The 19788-nt window shown below is 38.6% G+C and overlaps 1 protein-coding gene across 1 annotated transcript; it reads left to right on the plus strand.

The window, feature by feature from the left end:
- Positions 1 to 4121: 4121 nt before the first annotated feature.
- On the plus strand, positions 4122 to 19661 carry LOC124862654 (hemicentin-1-like). Its single transcript, XM_047356699.1, has 11 exons — positions 4122 to 4279; positions 5667 to 5933; positions 6008 to 6334; positions 7016 to 7237; positions 7356 to 7580; positions 7679 to 7942; positions 12248 to 12511; positions 12597 to 12755; positions 14897 to 15100; positions 15258 to 15500; positions 19098 to 19661. The coding sequence occupies exons 1-11, from the start codon at positions 4225 to 4227 to the stop codon at positions 19298 to 19300; spliced, it is 2433 nt and encodes an 810-aa protein (XP_047212655.1). The 5' UTR covers positions 4122 to 4224; the 3' UTR covers positions 19301 to 19661.
- Positions 19662 to 19788: the final 127 nt, after the last annotated feature.

Here is a 19788-nt window from a genome sequence, read left to right on the forward strand (position 1 = left end):
TCTGTTTCAAAGTTTGGTTAAAGCGTTCTGTTAGCCCATCGGTTTGAGGGTGGTAAGGGGATGTTCTCAGGCTCCGGATGCCCAGCAACTGATAAACTTGCTTCAATAAAGTAGGCATAAAATTTGTTCCCTGATCAGTTAGTATTTCTCGTGGAAACCCAACCGTTGCAAATAACTGCACCAAGCAAGATGCAATAGGTCTAGCCTTTATAGATTTTAAAGGGAACACCTCAGGATATTTTGTTGCATAATCTGTTACAACAAGCATGTAGCGATTCCCTGTTTTACTCCTCTCCACAGGTCCTACAATGTCCATTCCAAGACGCTCGAAAGGAGTACCGATGACAGGGAGAGGTTGGAGTGGAGCTCTGGGGGGAATTTTAGCAGAGGTTATCTGACACTCTGGGTAACTTCTGCAAAACTGAGCCACATCTTTGCCCAGGACAGGTCAGCAAAATTGGCGTTTAATGCGAGCTAGGGTTTTGTGCTTACCTAGGTGGCCAGCCCAGGGGATTGAATGCCCCAAGGTGAGAATGGCTTTTCTCACTGGTTGGGGAACCACTAGCTGCAACATAGATCCCTGCTGACAATAAAGGATGTCATTTTGCAAAATATACTCCTCACCATTATGGTCTGGCTCCACTCCGGGTTCCTTTAACTTTGCCTTCTGTAAAAAAGGTGTCAAAGACTGATCAGATTGTTGAAGTTCAGCAATATCCTTAGGAATATCAAAGCCACATGGTGGCATTGCTGGCTCAGTATCCATTGGTACTTCCACAGATGAAAACTGGAACTTCTCCTGCCTTTTTTGTCTGTGGGTCTTTCGTGGTTTCACTTCAGTAGTTTTCAGTTCCTCATTGAAAAAGGGCAGGGCACTCAGAATTTCAGAGCGTGGGTCGGTTCGCTTGGCCTGGGCTCTGGTAACAGCCACATGACTTTCCTGAATATGATCAGATTCTAACAAATCAAAAAGCACGGGAAGATCACGCCCGAGCACAGCAGCATAGGGCAAATCGCTAACAACACCCACATGCAGGAGATACATCTGGTCCCTGACTTTAATGTAAATGTCAGCTGTTGGATATCTTTTCTCATCTCCGTGGACACAGCAGATTGAAATTGTGTTGTCTGTGCGAACACTATTAGGTGGGACAAAATCTGAATGAACAAGCGACCAAGAACTTCCAGAATCAAGAAGCGCGTTAATGGTAACCCCATTCACTTTGATCTGACTCATTTTGATAGTCTTGACATCCTGCAACTCAGGGTCAATCTTAGACTGAGGGGCAATGCACATCTGGACCATTTTAGCAGAATTTCTAGGGCACATAGGTTTCGTATGGCCTTCTAATCCACAGAGATAGCAGACAATCTTTTTACCGGTGGCCTTTGAAGGCCTAGTGGTAGATTGACCTTGCAGCTGATGAGTCTTACTAGCACTTGCTGACTCCAGATGGTGCTGCTGAGGAATCCTCCGAACATCCCGGGATGTTTTCCATGCATTATGGCTCCAGGCTTGTCCCTTCTTTCTGGCAGCGACAAAGACATCCGCTAGCTCAGCTGCTTTCATTGCTGAACCAGGATTGTGCTCCCTGATCCAAACTTGCACCTGAATTTTTGTCTGTATAATTCAGGGTTAATGTCATACTTCAAAAGGATGGAAGATTTGACTTTATCATAATCTAATGCATCATCAACGTTCATATGTACGTAGGCACCTCTAGCCCTACCAGTAAGCAATGGTATCAGGCGGAAAAACCCAATCAGATTTTTGCCACCCATAAGCACTAGCCATACGTTCAAATGTGACCAAAAATTTTTCAACATCATCGTCTTCAATTAACTTTTCTAATCTACAATCTACTTGTGGAGGGAACTGAATAGCCGATAAAATGGTTGGATTAGAACCACCTGACATTACCTCAGCCTGGGCCTGCTGAGCAGAGGTAGAAGGCTGATTGTCTGATGGATCAGAAATAGTTGCTGGAGAATCTGATATTGATAGTTGTATTTCAGACTGCAAAAGGTTAAACTGATGTTTTAGAACTTTAAATCGCTGTTCTTGACGCACATTTACCTCACTGTTTTGCATCTCGGGCATCCTGTTGCATGTAGCATAGCCACCAGATCAGACAGAGTAGGCTCCTTCTCCTCTCCCTCCATAGTTTCAGTAACCCCAGAGGCTCCATTTTCCTCTTCTTCTGCACCGAGGGGCTGAACAGATCCTTTTTTCTTGTCACTTTTGCCACCACGATGCATCCTCCTTTGATGGGGGGGGGGGGTTGAAAATTGCCAAAGGGGGGGAAAGAAAGAAAGAAAGAAAGAAAGAAAGACAGAAAGAAAGAACGAACACTTGTGTCCAGTACTGCGTTGATCCCTCTCCTGACACCAATTGTCAGGAACCAAGCAGTACAAAGTAGAGGACACAGGTGTTGAATAAAAAAAAGTGGGTTTTATTTACCCAAAAAACATGAAAATAATGGTTAACAAAATGGGCAATTATACAGGCTTGCCAATAAAAGAGGTCAACTCAAGATACTAGACTCAAAATCATCACTGACAAGACTCAGACAGATACAAACCAAAACCGACCTCCTGAACTAACACATAAGGGCCCTTAAATACAGGTTTAGCTAAACCACACACACAATAGGGGAAGACAAAATGGCTGCCACATAATAACAGGAAATAAATCAAAAACACCCCTAAGGTTCCCCCCACTTGGCATGAAGTGTTTGATTCAGTCCAATGAGGCCATCAGCAGTACTTCAGGAATCTCAGCCCTTAGCCATGCCTTTTTCCCATCAGGAAGGGGAAGCCAAACACCCAGGTAAACTCAAACAAAAGAGTATTAATACAACATAGAACTGAATTGACCTTGTAGTGTTAATATGTGAGCACTTCATATAAACATTGTAAGGTAATAGAGGAATAAACAAAGAAACTATATAATTAAGAAATATTTAAAGTAATGACTACAAAGTAAATTAAAGGAAAACCAGATTATAGTAGGGTGTGGCTCTTACCCTGTGTGGCTTGCCATCACACTTATTCTTTCATTCTGCTTGGTAGTTTAGTTGGATTGTTTTAGCATGGTAAAGTGTTTGTTGATCGAAATATGTTTGATTTTGACTTGACTTATTTTTGTTAAGTTCTTGTATTTTAAGAAATTGTGTGAATTCATTCCATGTATGTGCAGAGTTTTGCTGTTCAATAATGTCAGAGCTTGGCTCATCCCTTTCAATTTTGTGCTAATACCACCGCCTCATTGGGCTGGTATTCACAGGACAACCCTTAACAGATTGAAATATAATTTAATAAAATATTAAAATGTTAATATTAAATAATATATTCATAATTACAACATCACAAACATCTGGTCTGAATGTTATGTCAAGATCCCCATTATAAATATACTGTATCCTAAAAATATACATTGGATGCCATCTACCATGATCCCGCTGCTCTTAGTGAAAAAAAAAAAGCTTTAAGTTTGAATTTACAGAAAAAGAAAAAAACCATTTCACATTATTTATATATCTTTTTAAAACCAATAATATACCTCTTGGAATTTGAAAGTTGCAAAAGAAAGGATGCCAAACTACCATAGAAACCACCAAGCTGGAATAAACACTGTATCCCCAAGCGAGTTATAACTGGCACTGCAGAATCAGGTCAGGCACACAAACCCAAATAAGAACGCTTCAACCAGGTCTAAATCTCACCAGAAGTGAGGTCAGCTTACATTTTGACAGTTGCTGGATAAAATATGACCAAATGTGCTAGGTCTCAGTGACAGCTTCCACACACAAGACTGTTGAGAACCAACAAGTAGTAGGGCAGAACCTGTGAAGGATATTAGCTTGATTAACCACTTTTTAAAGGTGCCAAACGCCTAAAAGACACAAATAATATCACACTGCAGATATTTTGTCATCTACATAAATAAATACAAGCAGAAAAAACACATCTAATGATACTTAAAACAGCACATTCAAAGTGTGTGACTTCTGAAAATCATGAGTCATTCTCCTTGTTCACACAGCAACCTCAAGTTTGCTGTGTGTGTGTGTGTTATCTGGCTGTATGTTTCTCCCTCCCTCTTCTGGTGTGTAAAACCACTGGTCTCCAAGTGAGTTAACACAGCACTGCCCCACAAGAGAAGCAGAGTTGAAGCAACCCACAGAAGACACACTGTTCACACCAGACAAGAAAACAAATCCAATGACTAGGTGGATACTATTTGTTCAACTCTTTGCCGGGCTCCTTCTCAATACAGGTAGGTTTCCCTTTCACTAATTTTTCTTTTGTTGAATGATTTAAAACATCTGTGGGATTTCTGTTTTGGTTAAAGTAAATCCGTTTGCCACCATCTGGGAATGATTTAACAAAAAAAAAAACTATTTAATCTGAATGAAAAACGCAGAGGCTATTGCTTTGCCAAAGACCTAAACTATCTTTAAATGAAAAATGCGTTATGTGAAACTGTAGGAATCTGCAGAACTCCGTTTTAGCCAGGAGAGAGCAGTATATTGTGAAAGACTTTTCCTACTGAAGAAAACCTAAGTTTTTTTGTAGTCATGACTATTGAAAATGTGGACAAGAATCAATAAGTCTAAAAGTAGTACTGATTAAAATATGGCTGGAATAACCTTCTGTAACTATCAGAGCATATTAGGTGCAATACAGGTACTTGTGTGAAGTGCGACAAAATCAAACACAGTTAAAAGCACATTATAAAACAGACAAATCTGTATGTAAACCTGACCCACAAACTATAGGTGCTCATAAGTCTATTTCTACAACCCTGCAGTTACTAACAATGGGCTTTATGTTAAATTTGGCTTTACTTTAGTATCCAAATTACTTTGACATGAGGACAAACTGATTTTTATTCACTTGACAACTGAAGAGGTTTAAATGTGATATCCTTTAAATAATATGGATTTATTCCAACACCTAGAAGGGAAAAAAGTTGTAACTAATATTAAATGATTTTTTGTGAAGTTTTACAAATGTAAAATACTGTAATCAGGATTTTGCTTTCCTTGTTTTAGTTGTAGTTATGATGTTAAACTACTCACTGTCATTGTTAATGATGATCTGTGTCAGCAATAGCAAGTTTTTCTTGCGGGAGGGCACATTATCAAATGTGCAGTTAACCTTACGAGCTTTATCACTCCCTTTTTATCTTTTTATACCATAAATTGCTTTTTTTATTACTTTTTTTTCAGAATACAATGTGTAGTTGGCCAGAAGGGTAACTGGATCATTTTTGGACCGTAGCCTTTTATGAAAACACAGTTGTTTTTGTCTGTCTGAGAAACGGTTTTTGTACTCATTGTGCTACTAAAAAAATATTTGTGCAAATTAGACCAATTCTGTAAAAGTGCATGTTTTAAAAGTTTTTTTTTTTTTTTTTTTTTTTTTAATAATAGAAGAAAATCTAAACTAAATTACTGTATTAAATGTTAATGCCTTTCAGGTCATTTCATATGCAAATATTATTTTAAACATAACTTTAATTAATGTTTCCCATCCTGTTTGCATTCCTGAAGACACAACGTGAAAGGCGACTGAAATTATTTTAAAAAGAATTAAATCAGAAATCAAACGTTGCAGAGAATGTTTCTGTGTAATCATGTTGCTCTACTCTCATGTTACAGGTGGAGATGCCTCCTGTGCTATTGACCTGATCCCACCCCGCGTTGTGGTGAAATACGGAGACTTGGTCTCAGTCAACTGCAGCTCATCAGCAAGTGACTTTGGAGGAATTGGCTGGGAAGCTTCACAAGGAGACACAGGCCTTCGGGAGACGAGACATGTAATGTGGACAGTTGAGAGACTAATACATTGGGAAATTAGTCCCTTGTGCTTCTTCAACAATGTACATGATAAACAATGTAGCACCAGACTGGGACTTGTTATCTACAGTAGGTCTTGCAAGTTGAGCACAAATCAAAATGGCTCTTTAACCATGTCTTACAATAATTTTTCTTTCTTCCAGCATTTCCTGAAAACATTAGCATCAGCTCCAGCAATAATAACAATAAAGCAATGGAAGAAAATGTGGAGTATAACCTTTCATGTAGCATCCTCAATATTGCACCAGTTCAAAATCTCACCATAAAGTGGTACAGGGGAGACGCTGCCATTCACACAGAGATTCTTACAAATGACAAGAAGAAACCCACAAATCAGACATCTGTCTTCAGTTTTAAACCGATGAGACAGGATCACCAAACCACTATCAGATGTGAAGCACACATGGACTTGGGGCCAGAAGGTCCACAATTTAATGCATCTTCACAGGAGTTAAATATAGACGTTGAGTGTAAGTAATTCTTTTCCTATCTCACTTTTTTCTTTGTCTATCTTTGAACTGTTTCACAATCCCATATGTTTTGAATCTGTATCAGGTAGTCACTGCTCTGAGAAGACCCAACCATAGAGAAATAACACCAGTTATGCAGTTTAGGTAATTTTCAACTGCAGCAATAACCCAATAAAAACACGATTTATTCTCAAACTATGCCAGTCAGACACTTCGCTCATCTCGACATGCTGAATGCTTAAAACTGAAAAGGAAATTGACTGGATAACTTTCTGATTAATCTAACTAACAGCAATCTGACCACTTTTGGGCACTCTGACCATTTACATTTTAATCCCCAGATAATCAGTTGATCCTTCAATATAAGAAATAAAATAACAAGGAGACTTTAACATCACAGCAAAAGCAAAGTACCCTGTCTTGATGCAGGTGAATACTAAATCACACTGTCGAAGCTAACACACGTGCACTATTCAAAGTGGGAGTGCATCAAAAGCAACAAACATACTTCAAAGTCAAAACCCCCTTCTAATTTCTCTATCCTTAGACCCATGTTACAATTGTTTTTCAATATGCCAACATGCATGGCAAGATAGGAAACATTGTGACAAGAACTAAAGCTGCCTCTTCTTTCTTGAAATAAAGCTAAAAAATGTAATTGTTTATATTTTTCTATGCCAGTTGCACCTGACATTGAGTGTTACACCATAGAGGTTCGAGAGGGAGAATCTTTGGATGGGAAATGCAACGTGACAGGAAACCCGCCTCCAAATGTTAAGTGGCTGAAAGATGGACGTCCCATAAACCTGACAGACCTTCTGAGAAGAGATGACAAAGGGATATATGAAGTTAAAGCTGAGGGCCTTACCTTAGTTGAAAAGAAAATCCAAGTGAATGTACTCTGTGAGTGTCATTCTTACATGTTAAATGTTTACCTTAGTCAAGCGTTTAAAACATTTGGTAGGTGATGTGTTGTTAGCGTAAAACAAGTCGAATTAGTGTTTTATGTTTTCACTTACAGATGGACCAGAGCGGATGTGTCCAGATACATACACTGCTCCAGAACATACTTCACACAACCTCACATGCAGTCAGGGCTTCCCAAAACCTCAGGAGATCTGGTACAAAGATGATGAGGAGGTCAAACTTCCAGACATCCTAACAAGAAGAGATGCTGGCCAGTACTGGGTCACAGTTTCAAACAATCTGACAACTCTCAACTTTACAGTGGACATTGTTGTTCATTGTAAGCATTTCATAAATTTTTTTTCTTAAGATATGCATTATGTTGTGTGTTTGTTTTTTTCCCCCTCTAATTTTTATGTGCTCAACTGTTGTGTGTAGACCCACCATCGGATATACTGGAGCTTGAAAATTCTGAAGTTCAGGTCGGAGGGGTTTTTGGACTGAAGTGCTCTTCTGTAGGTAATCCACGCCCCAACTACTCCTGGATTTACTACAAGACTCACAATGTAAATGAGAGAACTGAAGATGGAGTGTCCGGTCTCATCATCAACGATGCCACTGGATTCAACACGGGTTCCTACACTTGCCAAGCTTGGAACGGGAGAGGAAATGTCTCCAAAACAGTTAGGGTCACCGTCAAAGGTAGGCCCAGTGCAGTGCATGGAACTGATTAAAACGTTACATTAAAACGTTAAAATATTATGTATATGATTAATTTACATAAATAAAGATCATAAGAACATTTTATAAAACCTCCCTTTCACTCTTCCAGTTTCACATTTTGTTGTGTTAAAACCCCAAACTTCCATGTATTTAATGGACTTTTTATGGGGACCAACTCAGGTTTTTCAAAATTCTTCAAAAATAAAACTCCTACAACTGTGCATTTGAACTCAGCCACCACAAAACAATACTTTGTGAAACCTACATTTGCTGCAATTACAGCTCTATGTTTTCTGGGGTATGTCTCTACCAGTTTTGCCAAACTAACACCCACTCTACAAAATAGCTCAAGCCCAGCACAAAATGTATGGAAAGAACCTATGGACATCAGTTTTACAACATAATTCCTGGTCTGGACTTTGATTGGGCCATTCTAACACATGAGTTTGCTTTGATTTAAAGTCTTTGTTGGTAGCTCTGGCTGTTTTTATTTTTGTTTAATGATCAGGATCAAATTCATAGACAAAAAAAAATTAATCGTCTGCAGATGCAATTGTCGTTGCCAATATTGTACTTTACATAGGAATTCACAATTGTTGTAAATATGAATCTGAGAATATTATTTAATATTAATATTTTATCAAATAATATTTCGGTCTGTTAAGGATTGTCCTGTGAATACCAGCCCATTAAGGCGATGGTATTAGGACAGAATAGAAAGGTGGGAGACGAGCTCTGACATTATTGAACAGCATAAACTCTGCACATATATGGAATGAATTCACACAATTTCTTAAAATACAAGAATTAACAAAAATAAGTCAACTCAAAGTCAAACATATTTCAATCAACAAACTCTTTACTACGCTAAAACAATTCAACTAAACTACCAAGCAGAATGAAAGAATAACGAAGACTAATGGGCTATGTACAATATAAACAAGTTGATTAAAGATGATTGGAAATCATGACCAAAAAGAGTGATGCAACATTACCATGCAATGTTTATGTTTGAATCTGGAAGTGAAGTTAAGTTAGTCTTGGAACTAATTTAGGAAATAATCAGCAAACGTTTAGACCACCCTTCACAATGCAAGATCAGATAAAATATTATTTTAATAAAATAATGTTTTAAATAATGATCTACTGAATAAAACCAACCTTCTGGATGACCATTTCACAACGGTGTCTAATTAGCTGCCTTTAGTTATTGAAATAATATTCGAAGAAAGATTATAAAAGGGGTATTTTGGAAAAGAGCCAAATCTTTCTGGAGAAATGGGGCTTAATGGTGTTTACTTAGTTATCAAATCTAGTAAATGATGTTCAGGGACGATTATTCACTAGCTTGAAAACTAACAACCTTTCTGTTTAATAGTGTTAGTGCTACCATGTGTCCTTACCGGCTAGCCGTTGAGCTAACAAAGAAGCGGAGAGCTTAGCATCAGAATCAACACATAACTTTAAAATACCAGGGTTAATAAAAGGGTTAAAATGCATAAGCGCGGACGACGCGTTATGAGCAATCTTCTGGTTAAAACCACCCTTTAAATAAAGTTTATCTTAACTTTAAAACATACAAAGAACACAGAACCGGCGCGTGCCGTAGCTAGCCTACTAGCACTAAAGATAGCCAGGTTCCACAAAACAAAACTTCATAACATGAAAACGTTTAGATCATTTCATCCTAAACCTATCTGTTAATCTGCCCAAACCTAACCTCTGACCTATGGCGAGGGAATGTTGTCCAAGGGCGATGTAGTTCGAAGAAAGTATCCAGTCAACAAGCGGTTGGCTCGGTAGCTAACCTCTGCGTTCGCTCTGTGAACAAAAGAGTTAGCTCCGGAGAGCTGGTCGGCTCGTTCGGTCCACTGCGGTTTCTGCCGTCTTCCTTCAGACCGGGGCTTTTCTCGAACACCGTTTGCGTCTGCGGGGCTTTGGAGAGACAGTCAGCAATGCTTGTACCTTAATTATCCCCGTTCATGAATGAAAATACCGGATACACAGACAGTATTTCATTCTACTTAACTTTGCATATGATCGATGATCGTATGGCTTTGGATCCAGTTGAATTTATGTCTTTTTGCCAGCAAAAGACATCAGCGCGCTTTGTTCCCTCCTATCCCGATGGTCATCGGTGTGGAAGAGAAAGACTTGTGGGAAGGTGGGGGTCTTATACGGGCAGTGGCATCACGGGGAAGTCCTCTGCTACCCCCCTTCCCCCTTCGGAGTTGTGCTTTATTTTGGGTAATGGCGCCACAGGAAGTCCGCAGTTATCCCCTTTCCTGGCTGTGCTGGAAGAAGGTTAATGCACTTTATTTAAAAAAGTTCCAGAAAAGTATGTACCGGAGTTTTATTGTGGAAATCCATGGCTGTAGGTCCCAACACAATCTAAGCCAAAACAATTCCTCACAGTTACTGTATATCCAGTCACAATTCCCAATGACTGCATTTCAGTGAACTTGGCTGTGAAACTTCTGAACTTTGTTAACGTCATTGGTCTGATCCAGGACAACAATGAGTCTGCTTATATACAGGAGGTGGAGTGGCTGGTCCACTTCTGCAGTAAGAACCACCTGGATCTTAGCCCACTGTGGAGATGGGCCTGGACGTCTGGAGAACTCTTCCAACACTCCCCTCTCTTAGCAACTTTAACAACACAGTAGTGTAAATCACTTTATTCTTAGGATCCACCTTTTCCAAGGACCTGAGGTGGTTCTCACATTCTTGCACTGTCTGGAAGAAGGCCTGGAAGTAGTATTTCCTGTGGCATCTTAAGAGACACAACCTGTCTATAGAGCTGTTGGTCATCTTTTACACAAGCATTATTCAGTCCATACTGTCTGCTGTGGTTCAGCCACAACACAGGACAGGACCAGACTGCAACAAGCAATCTTCTCTGCAGAGATGATCATTGGTGCTGACCTTCCCTCCATCTCCAGGACTTGTACAGATCTCCATTCAGAAAATGGGCAGCTAACATCTGTGCAGATCCCACACATCCTGGACATAACCTGTTCAACCTTCTACCTCCAAGCCGGTGATACATAACGCTGTCTGCAAAAACAGTGAAGTTTATGCATTTACATTTTTATTTTTGAATGCATGCTAAGGGCTTGAATTCAGGTTCCTTGCGTGCACAAACGATGTTGAAGTCTGTTCTGTCTCATTTACATTTAAATCCAGTTATGTTTAGTTCAGTATCATAATATAATATAATATAATATACAGGAAAGGCATTTAAATATACCAGATTAGTCACTTTGGATCCTCACTTCTTTATTCTGTCGCATGTTTCTTTCCATTGACAGTTTGTCTGAAGCGGCGCAGCTTGTTGCTCAGCTGCTACATTTATAGTCTCGGTGGGAGTGTGTGGGCATGCCGTGACTCTGTGCACAGTGTTTTGCGGAGGAGGGCTGTCTTCCTCCCGATGAGGAGCGGCACCGAGCCTGGAACGGTAGCTTAGCTTAGCTTGTTCCTTCAAAAAAAAAAAAAAAAAAAAAGTCCACATACTTCCATTCAGTCCGCCTCTGGCTGTTTCCGTGCAGCTGAGGTGAAGAAGGAGATACTCCAGAGGAGCAGAACAGAAGGGAATTTACTTTTATTCTAATGGAGGATTTCAGCTGTCTTCGCCTTCTCTTAGGGCTTTTGATTTTAGAGCCGCTATCGCTTTCTAACGGGACAAACTCGAGTAAGTTGTGGCACTTAATGAGCACTTAAAACCTCATGTTTCGTGTTTGTCGGCCTATTGTCTGTTGCCGAATATAAATGTTGCCTGCGCCGTTAGGAGTAATATTTACAAAGCAGAGGCGCGTTTAAAAAGTTTATCGGGGACTATAAATATGATGCGACATATCCATATTTAAACCCTGAGATAGATCAGAATAGTTGAGTACACGTATAAAAATTGAAAACATTTATTTTTTTAGTGTATATTATGTAAAAAGTCACAAATATTATGTAAACAATGATAGACTCAACAGGTTTATTACTAGTATAATGTGAGTTAAGTGGATTGTTAGAATATGAGGCATTTAACTTATCAGTACAAACCAGCTTAAAGAATGGTGGGCATAGGCACAAAATCCACTTAGTAAGGGAGGGGAATGTCCTTCCTGAGTCTTTCCTGCTGCCTCCTGACCTACAATTGTATAAAGGACATTTTGGCTTTCCACACTAGTTTGTTATACCATTATATATGGAAATATTGTGTTATCGCAATGTCTGTGGTCTGTGGTCATTGAAGTGAAATAACATTCCCTTTTCCCATCCTGTTTTCCACAGGTGCCAAGCCGGAATGCCCCATTGAAATAGAACCAGACACAATGGTGTTGAAATACCAAAGTAGAGGGTGGTCTGCGGTTTGCAAGCCCCAAACCAATGAGTCAAATGTTAAGGAAATATTCTGGAAGACCAGGGAGGACCGTAGAATTTTCAACAGAACGTGGAATCCTGATATACATGAAAACTGGGACCTAAGTCCTGTTTGTCATGGAGAGTTTTTGGGAATAGGAAGATGTAATAAAACTTTACACTACATTCTTTACAGTAAGTGGCCCACATTTTTTGTCCTTTCTTTGCTTTTATGCTTCATTATATGAATTTTAATTGTTTTCACTCAACTCTCCTGCAGAACCCCCAGAAACTGTCTCCATTGACATTGTGAATAATTCAGAATCCACAGTGGAGGGAGCAGAGATGAAACTGCAGTGTAGCATTATCAATGTGACTCCTGCAGAACACCTCAGAGTACGCTGGATGTGGCAAAGAGGGAATGAAACTATTGAGCCTGGTACAGGATTCATTTTTTTATTCTTATTTTTATTGTAAGTTCAACAATCACAGCAACAGTTATAATTAGCAGTACATGATAATCATTTATCCAGAGACAGCAAGCTCAGGCATTGCCTTTCCGTTATATTCCTCATTTTAAAAACAAGTGCTGTGAACACACGAGCTAGTAAGCAGGGCCACCGATGATGACGGATAATCAGCTATGGTACATTCACTGGTAGGGACGAAACACCAATGACATGCTTTACATTGACTACAACCTGCCCATACCATTAGCACAGCTGCAGCACACCAACAATCTTGCGCTTGAATTACAGTAGGGGTGTCAGCAGCATGTATCGAATGTGATTGACACTGCTAAGTTCCTACTGGCTCTGATTGGTTGTTTCTAACCGGAAGCAGTGTGTTTCTGCAAATGGCAGTAGGACCACTGGGAGGAGCAAGAGGAGTTTGATTTTTTTCACAGATTATATGTCTCATATTCTACTGTCAGGACATAGTGACAGTTTTAACAAATGTAAAAAAATAATTAAAGTTATCCGATGCACCCTAAATTTATTTTGCGTATTAATCCAATCTCAATTGGATTTAAGACTTTGATTAGGCCAAAAAACTTTTTTTTTTCTTTTCTTTTTTCAAGCTATTCATATGTGGACTTGCTGGTGTGATTTGGTCCTGCCACAAAACCCTAGTCTAATTATGGTCACAAACTGATGGCTGGGTATCCATTCATTGCCTTTACCCACTTATCCATGCAAGGTCATGGGGGGCTGGTGCCTATCTCCAGCGGTCTTTGGGCAAGCGGAGGGGGTACACCCTGGATAGGTCAAGACTCCATCACAGGGCATTGCTGGAGATTATACTTCATAATCTTCTACTAGAGAGCAGTATTCCTAGTTTACAGTAAGAAATCAGGATCCTGAAGCTGCAAAGCACCAAGATCATCACATTACCACCACCATGTTCTGTTGTCAATATGAGTTTTTTTCTTTGAAATGTTTTTTTTTTTTTTTTTTAACTGTGTGCTGTCCAGCAGAGTAGTGCCCAGAATTGTTGTCTGAGTGCTAAGAAAAAGCCCAACAGATTTACTTTCACAAGTGGAGCAATACAGCTCCACATTTCAAGCTCTGCTTGATTTTTATAAAAACTTTATTAGAAACTGCTTTGGGATTATTTCAATTGTTACAGACACTGAAACAGAAGTGAAAAAGAAAAAAATCAGCACAAAAGAGAGAGATGTGGGGCAAAAAGGAAAAGGGGAGCGAATGAGAAAAGAATGGAAAGAAAGAAGGATGAATAGAATACAAGATAACGCCCTGCTTGCTTCTACACCTGCAGAAACATTCATATTAACAGCTATTTTACCAAAAAGTGCATTGTACTCACTATAGTACATTTTTGTATCTGTTGACACCCAAATCCAAACATATGATGTGTTGGTTTTTAACCTGATATGAATACAATCACACTTTTCAAAAAGTCAGCTCCCAGAATATTTTCCCAGCATTTTTGGGGATTGTCAAGATGATTTTGTGGAATGTGTGTTACTGACCTTTATGTTCTTTTTGGTCAGCATTGATTTTTGCCTTGGAAGTCTTTCATGGATCCAAATTGTCCCTTGTCTTTTTCTTATTTTTGCATCATGAACACTGACCTTAACTGAGGCAAGTGAGCCATGTAGTGCTTTAGATGTCGTTCTGGGTGCTTTTGTCACCTCCTGGATGAGTTGTTGATGCACTTTTGGAGAAATATTGGTAGAACCAAAACTTCTGGGAAGGTTCATCACAATGTTTTTCTCTATTTGTGGATAATAGGACAATGCAGTGCGCTGTAGATAAAAAAATCCCCAGAAATGCTTTTGTTACTTTTTCCAAATTTGTAAATATCAGTCACTTTGGTTTGAATCTGTTGTTGAAATTTCCTTGGATCAAGGCCTGATGCTTTGCCTTTTGTAATCTTTTATTCTACTTTGTCAGACAGGTTTTATTTAAGTGATTTCTTGATTCTACTTCTAATTCTGTTTGTATTAGTTTAGGTTGTTAAAATTTGCTTAATGCTTTGAAACATTTATAAGGGGGGCAGAGAAGTTTTTACAGCACTGTATATTTAGGTATTTTTTCTTATTATTTTATTCCTCAGCTTTAGTGGGAGTAAACAATGAATCAGGATGCAGCTTCCCTACCCGCAGATCTCCTGTAAATGTGGTTTGCACCATGAACATCACTCTGAATAGGACTCATGATGGAATCCAGGTTCAATGTGAAGCTGAACTAAATCTGGGACCTAAAGGACCACAGCCCCCTCCATCTATGACATCCAATTCATTCAACCTCAGCGTCCAATGTGAGAATTACATTTACTTTATAGCAGTCAATGTTTAAATGCTTCACTAATGGATATTTTGTAACATTATTACTTATTGGGCAAAGAATCTGTTTTGGGTCAAATTATTAGAATAAGCGTCATTATTTCAAATCTTCTCTCCTATGTGTCTTAACAGATGAACCCAGGATTAACACTACAAAGCTTCCGAAGTTGGTCCCGGTGATCAGAGGTTATACAGAGGAGCTTTTTTGTGAGGCTGATGGCAACCCACCCCCGAGGATCCAATGGCATTACAGCTCAGGCACAGCTTCTCTTGGGTTAAATGGCACTCTCGTTGTGAAAGAGGAGGGCATCTACAATTGCACCGCTGAAAATGATCTCAACACTGACAAACGTGTGGTTCAAGTCATTCTTAAAGGTAACTACAGTCCTATTGGAGAAAATAAATCTTTGGCAAAAGGCTTCACAGAGATTTGTGAGGGCTTATCTTCAAGCTCTGCAGGTTAATGCAAAAACTTAAAACTGAGAAAAAATATATTTCGTGCACTTCGAGTTTAGGTCTCATGTTGTTTAGATTCATGCTGGTTTGATTCTGTAAAACTGATCTTTATTTACACAATTGTTACGGTAGTTTACTTTGAAAGCATATAAAAAATGTTATCTCAACTGCAAACATTAATGTAAAAACTGCAAAAATTCAATTTATGTTGATGATTTTTAATACAGGAACAAAAAATTTGGGTTTGAAATCCTGTTATCTATAAACCTTAAACATGCTGTGCCAGAACAATACAGGCTGATATGTGATGTAGTGATGTTAATGTTTAGTGCATTAGTATGCGGATGTTACTGCCTTTTTGTTGCTGTTGATCATGGACATAACTGCACTGACCTAACCTTCTACTGTGTTAATATGTTACTATGTCACAAGTCATATTAAACTGCCTGTTACTCCCTGGATGTAGCAAAGCAAATAGTTATGAGCCTCCCATTTTATGATTAGTGCATGGATCATCATGTTTTAGATGGGAACGAGTATTTAACTGATGTCTCATGTCTTAAACAAACACGTTAGAAGACGCATCCTGTGGTTGGGGAAGAAATGTTAATTGGCAATGACTTAAACGTTTGGTGAAATCGAATTTTAAAAATGCCAACAGCAAAATGCAAGGTTCAAAAGTGTGAGGTCACTCAAGGAATGGGGTCCAAACAGCTGTGTAGTCTTAAAAAAATCACTGATCAATTAAACTAATTGGAAAAAGAAGCTTTAACTTTTTAGGAAGCATAAAGATTGGACTCTGGTTAATCAATGGTCCACCAGTCAGTTGTAATTTTATTGTTCCCAATGGCACAGCATTTGCAGCATCTTCCATACATAAACAGTACAATAAAAACACTCTTCAATGATGTATATACATTGTACGAAAAGAAAACAGCCAAAGTTTGTTCAATCAGCATCAAAAAATGGTTTATGGTTTAATGTTATTAGGCACAACAATAGCAGCAGGTACTAAAGAGTCTCTGTGTATCTTGGTTCTTACTGTAGTCACTTTATACCAGTGACCTGAGGGAGGAAGTTGGACATCTTTAAAGACAGGATGGTCTGAACGTGACCTGACAGTTTGCCTTCCTCAGCAACTGCTTGTTATGACAGTCACAATCTGAAATTCAGTCCTCCCTGACATCTTACCAGTGCCATAATCTGGGGTTGCTACTTTTTGTCTGGTATAGGCTCAGTAACGTTATGTGCCTAAAGAATGAGATGAACTGACTACCTGAATACAACAATGCCAGGATTTATTGTGCTCAGATTGTACAACAGTGGGTCAAAAGCATCAGACATCATTTTCACACATGGACTGGTCAACAGTGTCCAGACCTTTTCCCCAATGAGGATCTTTGGGAGTTGGCAGCTTTTTCACAGGTTTTGTGAACATAAGTGAATATCAGGTCTCCCAATCTAAATGTAGTAGTTATTTATTTGGAGATTGAGTTATCAGGTGATAACAAAAATAAACTGGTGACAGTTGCAAACCCTCAAATCAGTTAGTATGATTGAAATACTGACAGATGTTCCACTGCTGGTTCCATGGGAGCATCAATAAATGCAATAGGATTGAATGCAATTGTCGTGAACTGTTTCCCAAGACCTCAGCGTATTTATTTAGATTTTATGTGGTAGACCAACACACGATGGTGCATGGTTGTGAAGTGAAAGGAATATGACACATGGTTCACAACATGTTTTACAAATAATCAGTTTCATTTGCAAAAACATCTGCAAGTCTTTTGGGGTTGGTCTCTACCAGCAAATCTAGACCGATATTTATTACACATTCCTCTTTACAAAATAGCTCCACTTTAATTTAATGACCATGACTTAGTAGGTTTGCACTGATGCCACATGCTGTACATTTGATGATTAATTGAACATTTCTTGAAAGCTTGAGATATTGTTCTATAACCTAATCCTGCTTTTAGCCATAACTTTATCTTTGACCTTTGTGCTGTGTTCCATGGTCTTCATGATGCTGTTGATTCTCTGAAGTTCTCTAACAAACCTCTGAGGCCTTCACAGAAGAGCTGGATTTAACCTGAGAATAAATCTCGCACTGCTGATTCTATTTACCAGATATGTAACCTTTGGAGAAAAGTTGTTGCTCTAGGTTTTATTTGGGGGTAAAAGAGTAAAAGGGGCCTGAATACAAATGCATGCAACACTTTTCAGATTTTTATCAGTAAAAATTGGAAAACATTGCATAATTTTTCTTCCTCATCACAATTGTACACCACTCTGTGTTGGATTATCACACAAAATCCCATAAATTACATTGAAGTTTGGGTTTTCATGTGTCAAGGAACTGTGACAAAACCTTGAGATAAAATTTTTACTCTTAATCTCCCAACCTTACTGTCCCACGATCAGTGCAATTTTGAATATGTTCACTCTTGATTCTGTATAGGAATTAATTAGCCATAAATGGGTAACTTTGCATGGTGTTGTGATCGCCCAGTGCCCTGTATATAGAGGCCATATACGACACAGCAGTCTGGGGTATGATTCCAGATCTCGTTAATGCGTGTCTTCCCCTGTTCTCTACTCATGTCCTGTCTGATTTCTACAAATAAAGGACTCTGTCACCACAAAAAAACAAAGCCAGCTGTGTTTTCTCAAATGATGATTCTTTGTTGATTAGCTTGGGTGGAATTAAATGTAGGATATCTGGGATCTCGGTAGCTTTTCTTGACCGAATGCTTTTATAACTTTTTCATGAAGCTATTTTGCATTTAGAACAACATTGAGAACATTACTTTTGTGTCAACTGTTGAAATAATTGCTTAATGTTTGTTGCTAATGTTAAAATAGTCTGTCCGTTATAGGTGGTATTTTTATCCTTCCCTTGGTATTTTCAAAACTCTCAACTTACTCCTTTCTAAAATTAATTTCATTACCTTTTTTAAGCTTTATTCCCAATCTTCCACAATTTTCTTATTTACCACAGTTTGGAGAAACAACAGACCATGGCAAAAATCATCTACCTAACAGCAAAGTTTTTATTTATTTATTTGACCTTTTATTTGTACTGGAAAAATCTTATGTAGACATAAATTCTCATTTTCAAGAGAGACCCATTCCAACATTACAGAAAGTCATAAAAGTTACCTACAGAACAACAGTATAAGTGCATATTAAAATACTGTGTCAAAATGTTAGAGAATAGTCACATGATTAAGAACAAAATTTAAAATAAAACAGATTAGTCATAATTACAAGAAAAATGGCTGACATCTGCCTTCTTCTTGGAAAACTTCTGACACATGAACAAACTTTGTCAATGATTCTTGTTTTAGTTTTTTTTCTGGTTTTAGTGGAAAAAAAGAAGTCTTAGTGGGATTAATGTGCTGAACAGTAATGGGCAGTAAATCAGGGGCACAAAAATACACAGAGGAATTCAACCTTTACCTTTTTAACATTAATATGACATTTATTTATTTATTTATTTATTGCTTTCAGAGGACTACCTGCCCCTCATCGCTGGATTTGTGGCTCTCACAGTTGTGATCATCTCCATCATCTTTGTCTTCATTTACTCAATCTACTACAAAAATACCAAGATGCGTCGCTACAGCCTTAAAAACCCCAAGCTCAGTAGTCACAATGGCAATGTTGCTCACAACGGCTGGGACATCCAGCTACCAGTGACCAAACTGTCTTAGCAGAACCCCTGTTGATATCTGCTCATTCTAGATGAACTCCATCTCTGTGGCACCACAACTAACAGTGCTGTAAGGTCTGAAAATCAGATGGCAGATTTACACTGGGCAGGTTGGTAATGGCTTCTGCTCCAGGCGTCATATTATATTCTCATCTGCTTCTCCACATTTTCCCATTGAGGAAGTTTTATGCTTTTATAATTATGGAAATATTCTCGTCTGTTTTATTGGATCGAGCAAAATGAAGGAATGAGGATGTGAAATTTGGCTGAGAATAAACAGATTTTGTATTTTTCATAAGAAAGGAATGTATTGATTTCTTATTTTTTTTACAATGATTTCGTGTATCTTTGACATCTTTTTTTATTTGAATCTGTCCTCTGTTAGTGACGCCATGCTGTGCCAGGCTCCTGCCTGATAGAACAAAGTCTCTTGTTTCACACTTGAATTCTTTTTCTGAGTGGCTGCGGGCATTTTTAGCCTTTAATGTA

This window comes from Girardinichthys multiradiatus, chromosome X (assembly GCF_021462225.1).
Source record: "Girardinichthys multiradiatus isolate DD_20200921_A chromosome X, DD_fGirMul_XY1, whole genome shotgun sequence".
NCBI classification, from domain to species: Eukaryota; Metazoa; Chordata; class Actinopteri; order Cyprinodontiformes; family Goodeidae; genus Girardinichthys; species Girardinichthys multiradiatus.

Excerpts from the sequence above, each read along its gene's own strand:
- LOC124862654 (XM_047356699.1), top strand. The coding sequence starts at position 4,225 with ATGACTAGGTGGATACTATTTGTTCAACTCTTTGCCGGGCTCCTTCTC. Across the intron at positions 6,335-7,015 it reads GTTAAATATAGACGTTGAGT|TTGCACCTGACATTGAGTGT; the intron begins GTAAGTAATTCT and ends TTTCTATGCCAG. Across the intron at positions 12,756-14,896 it reads GAATGAAACTATTGAGCCTG|CTTTAGTGGGAGTAAACAAT; the intron begins GTACAGGATTCA and ends TTTATTCCTCAG.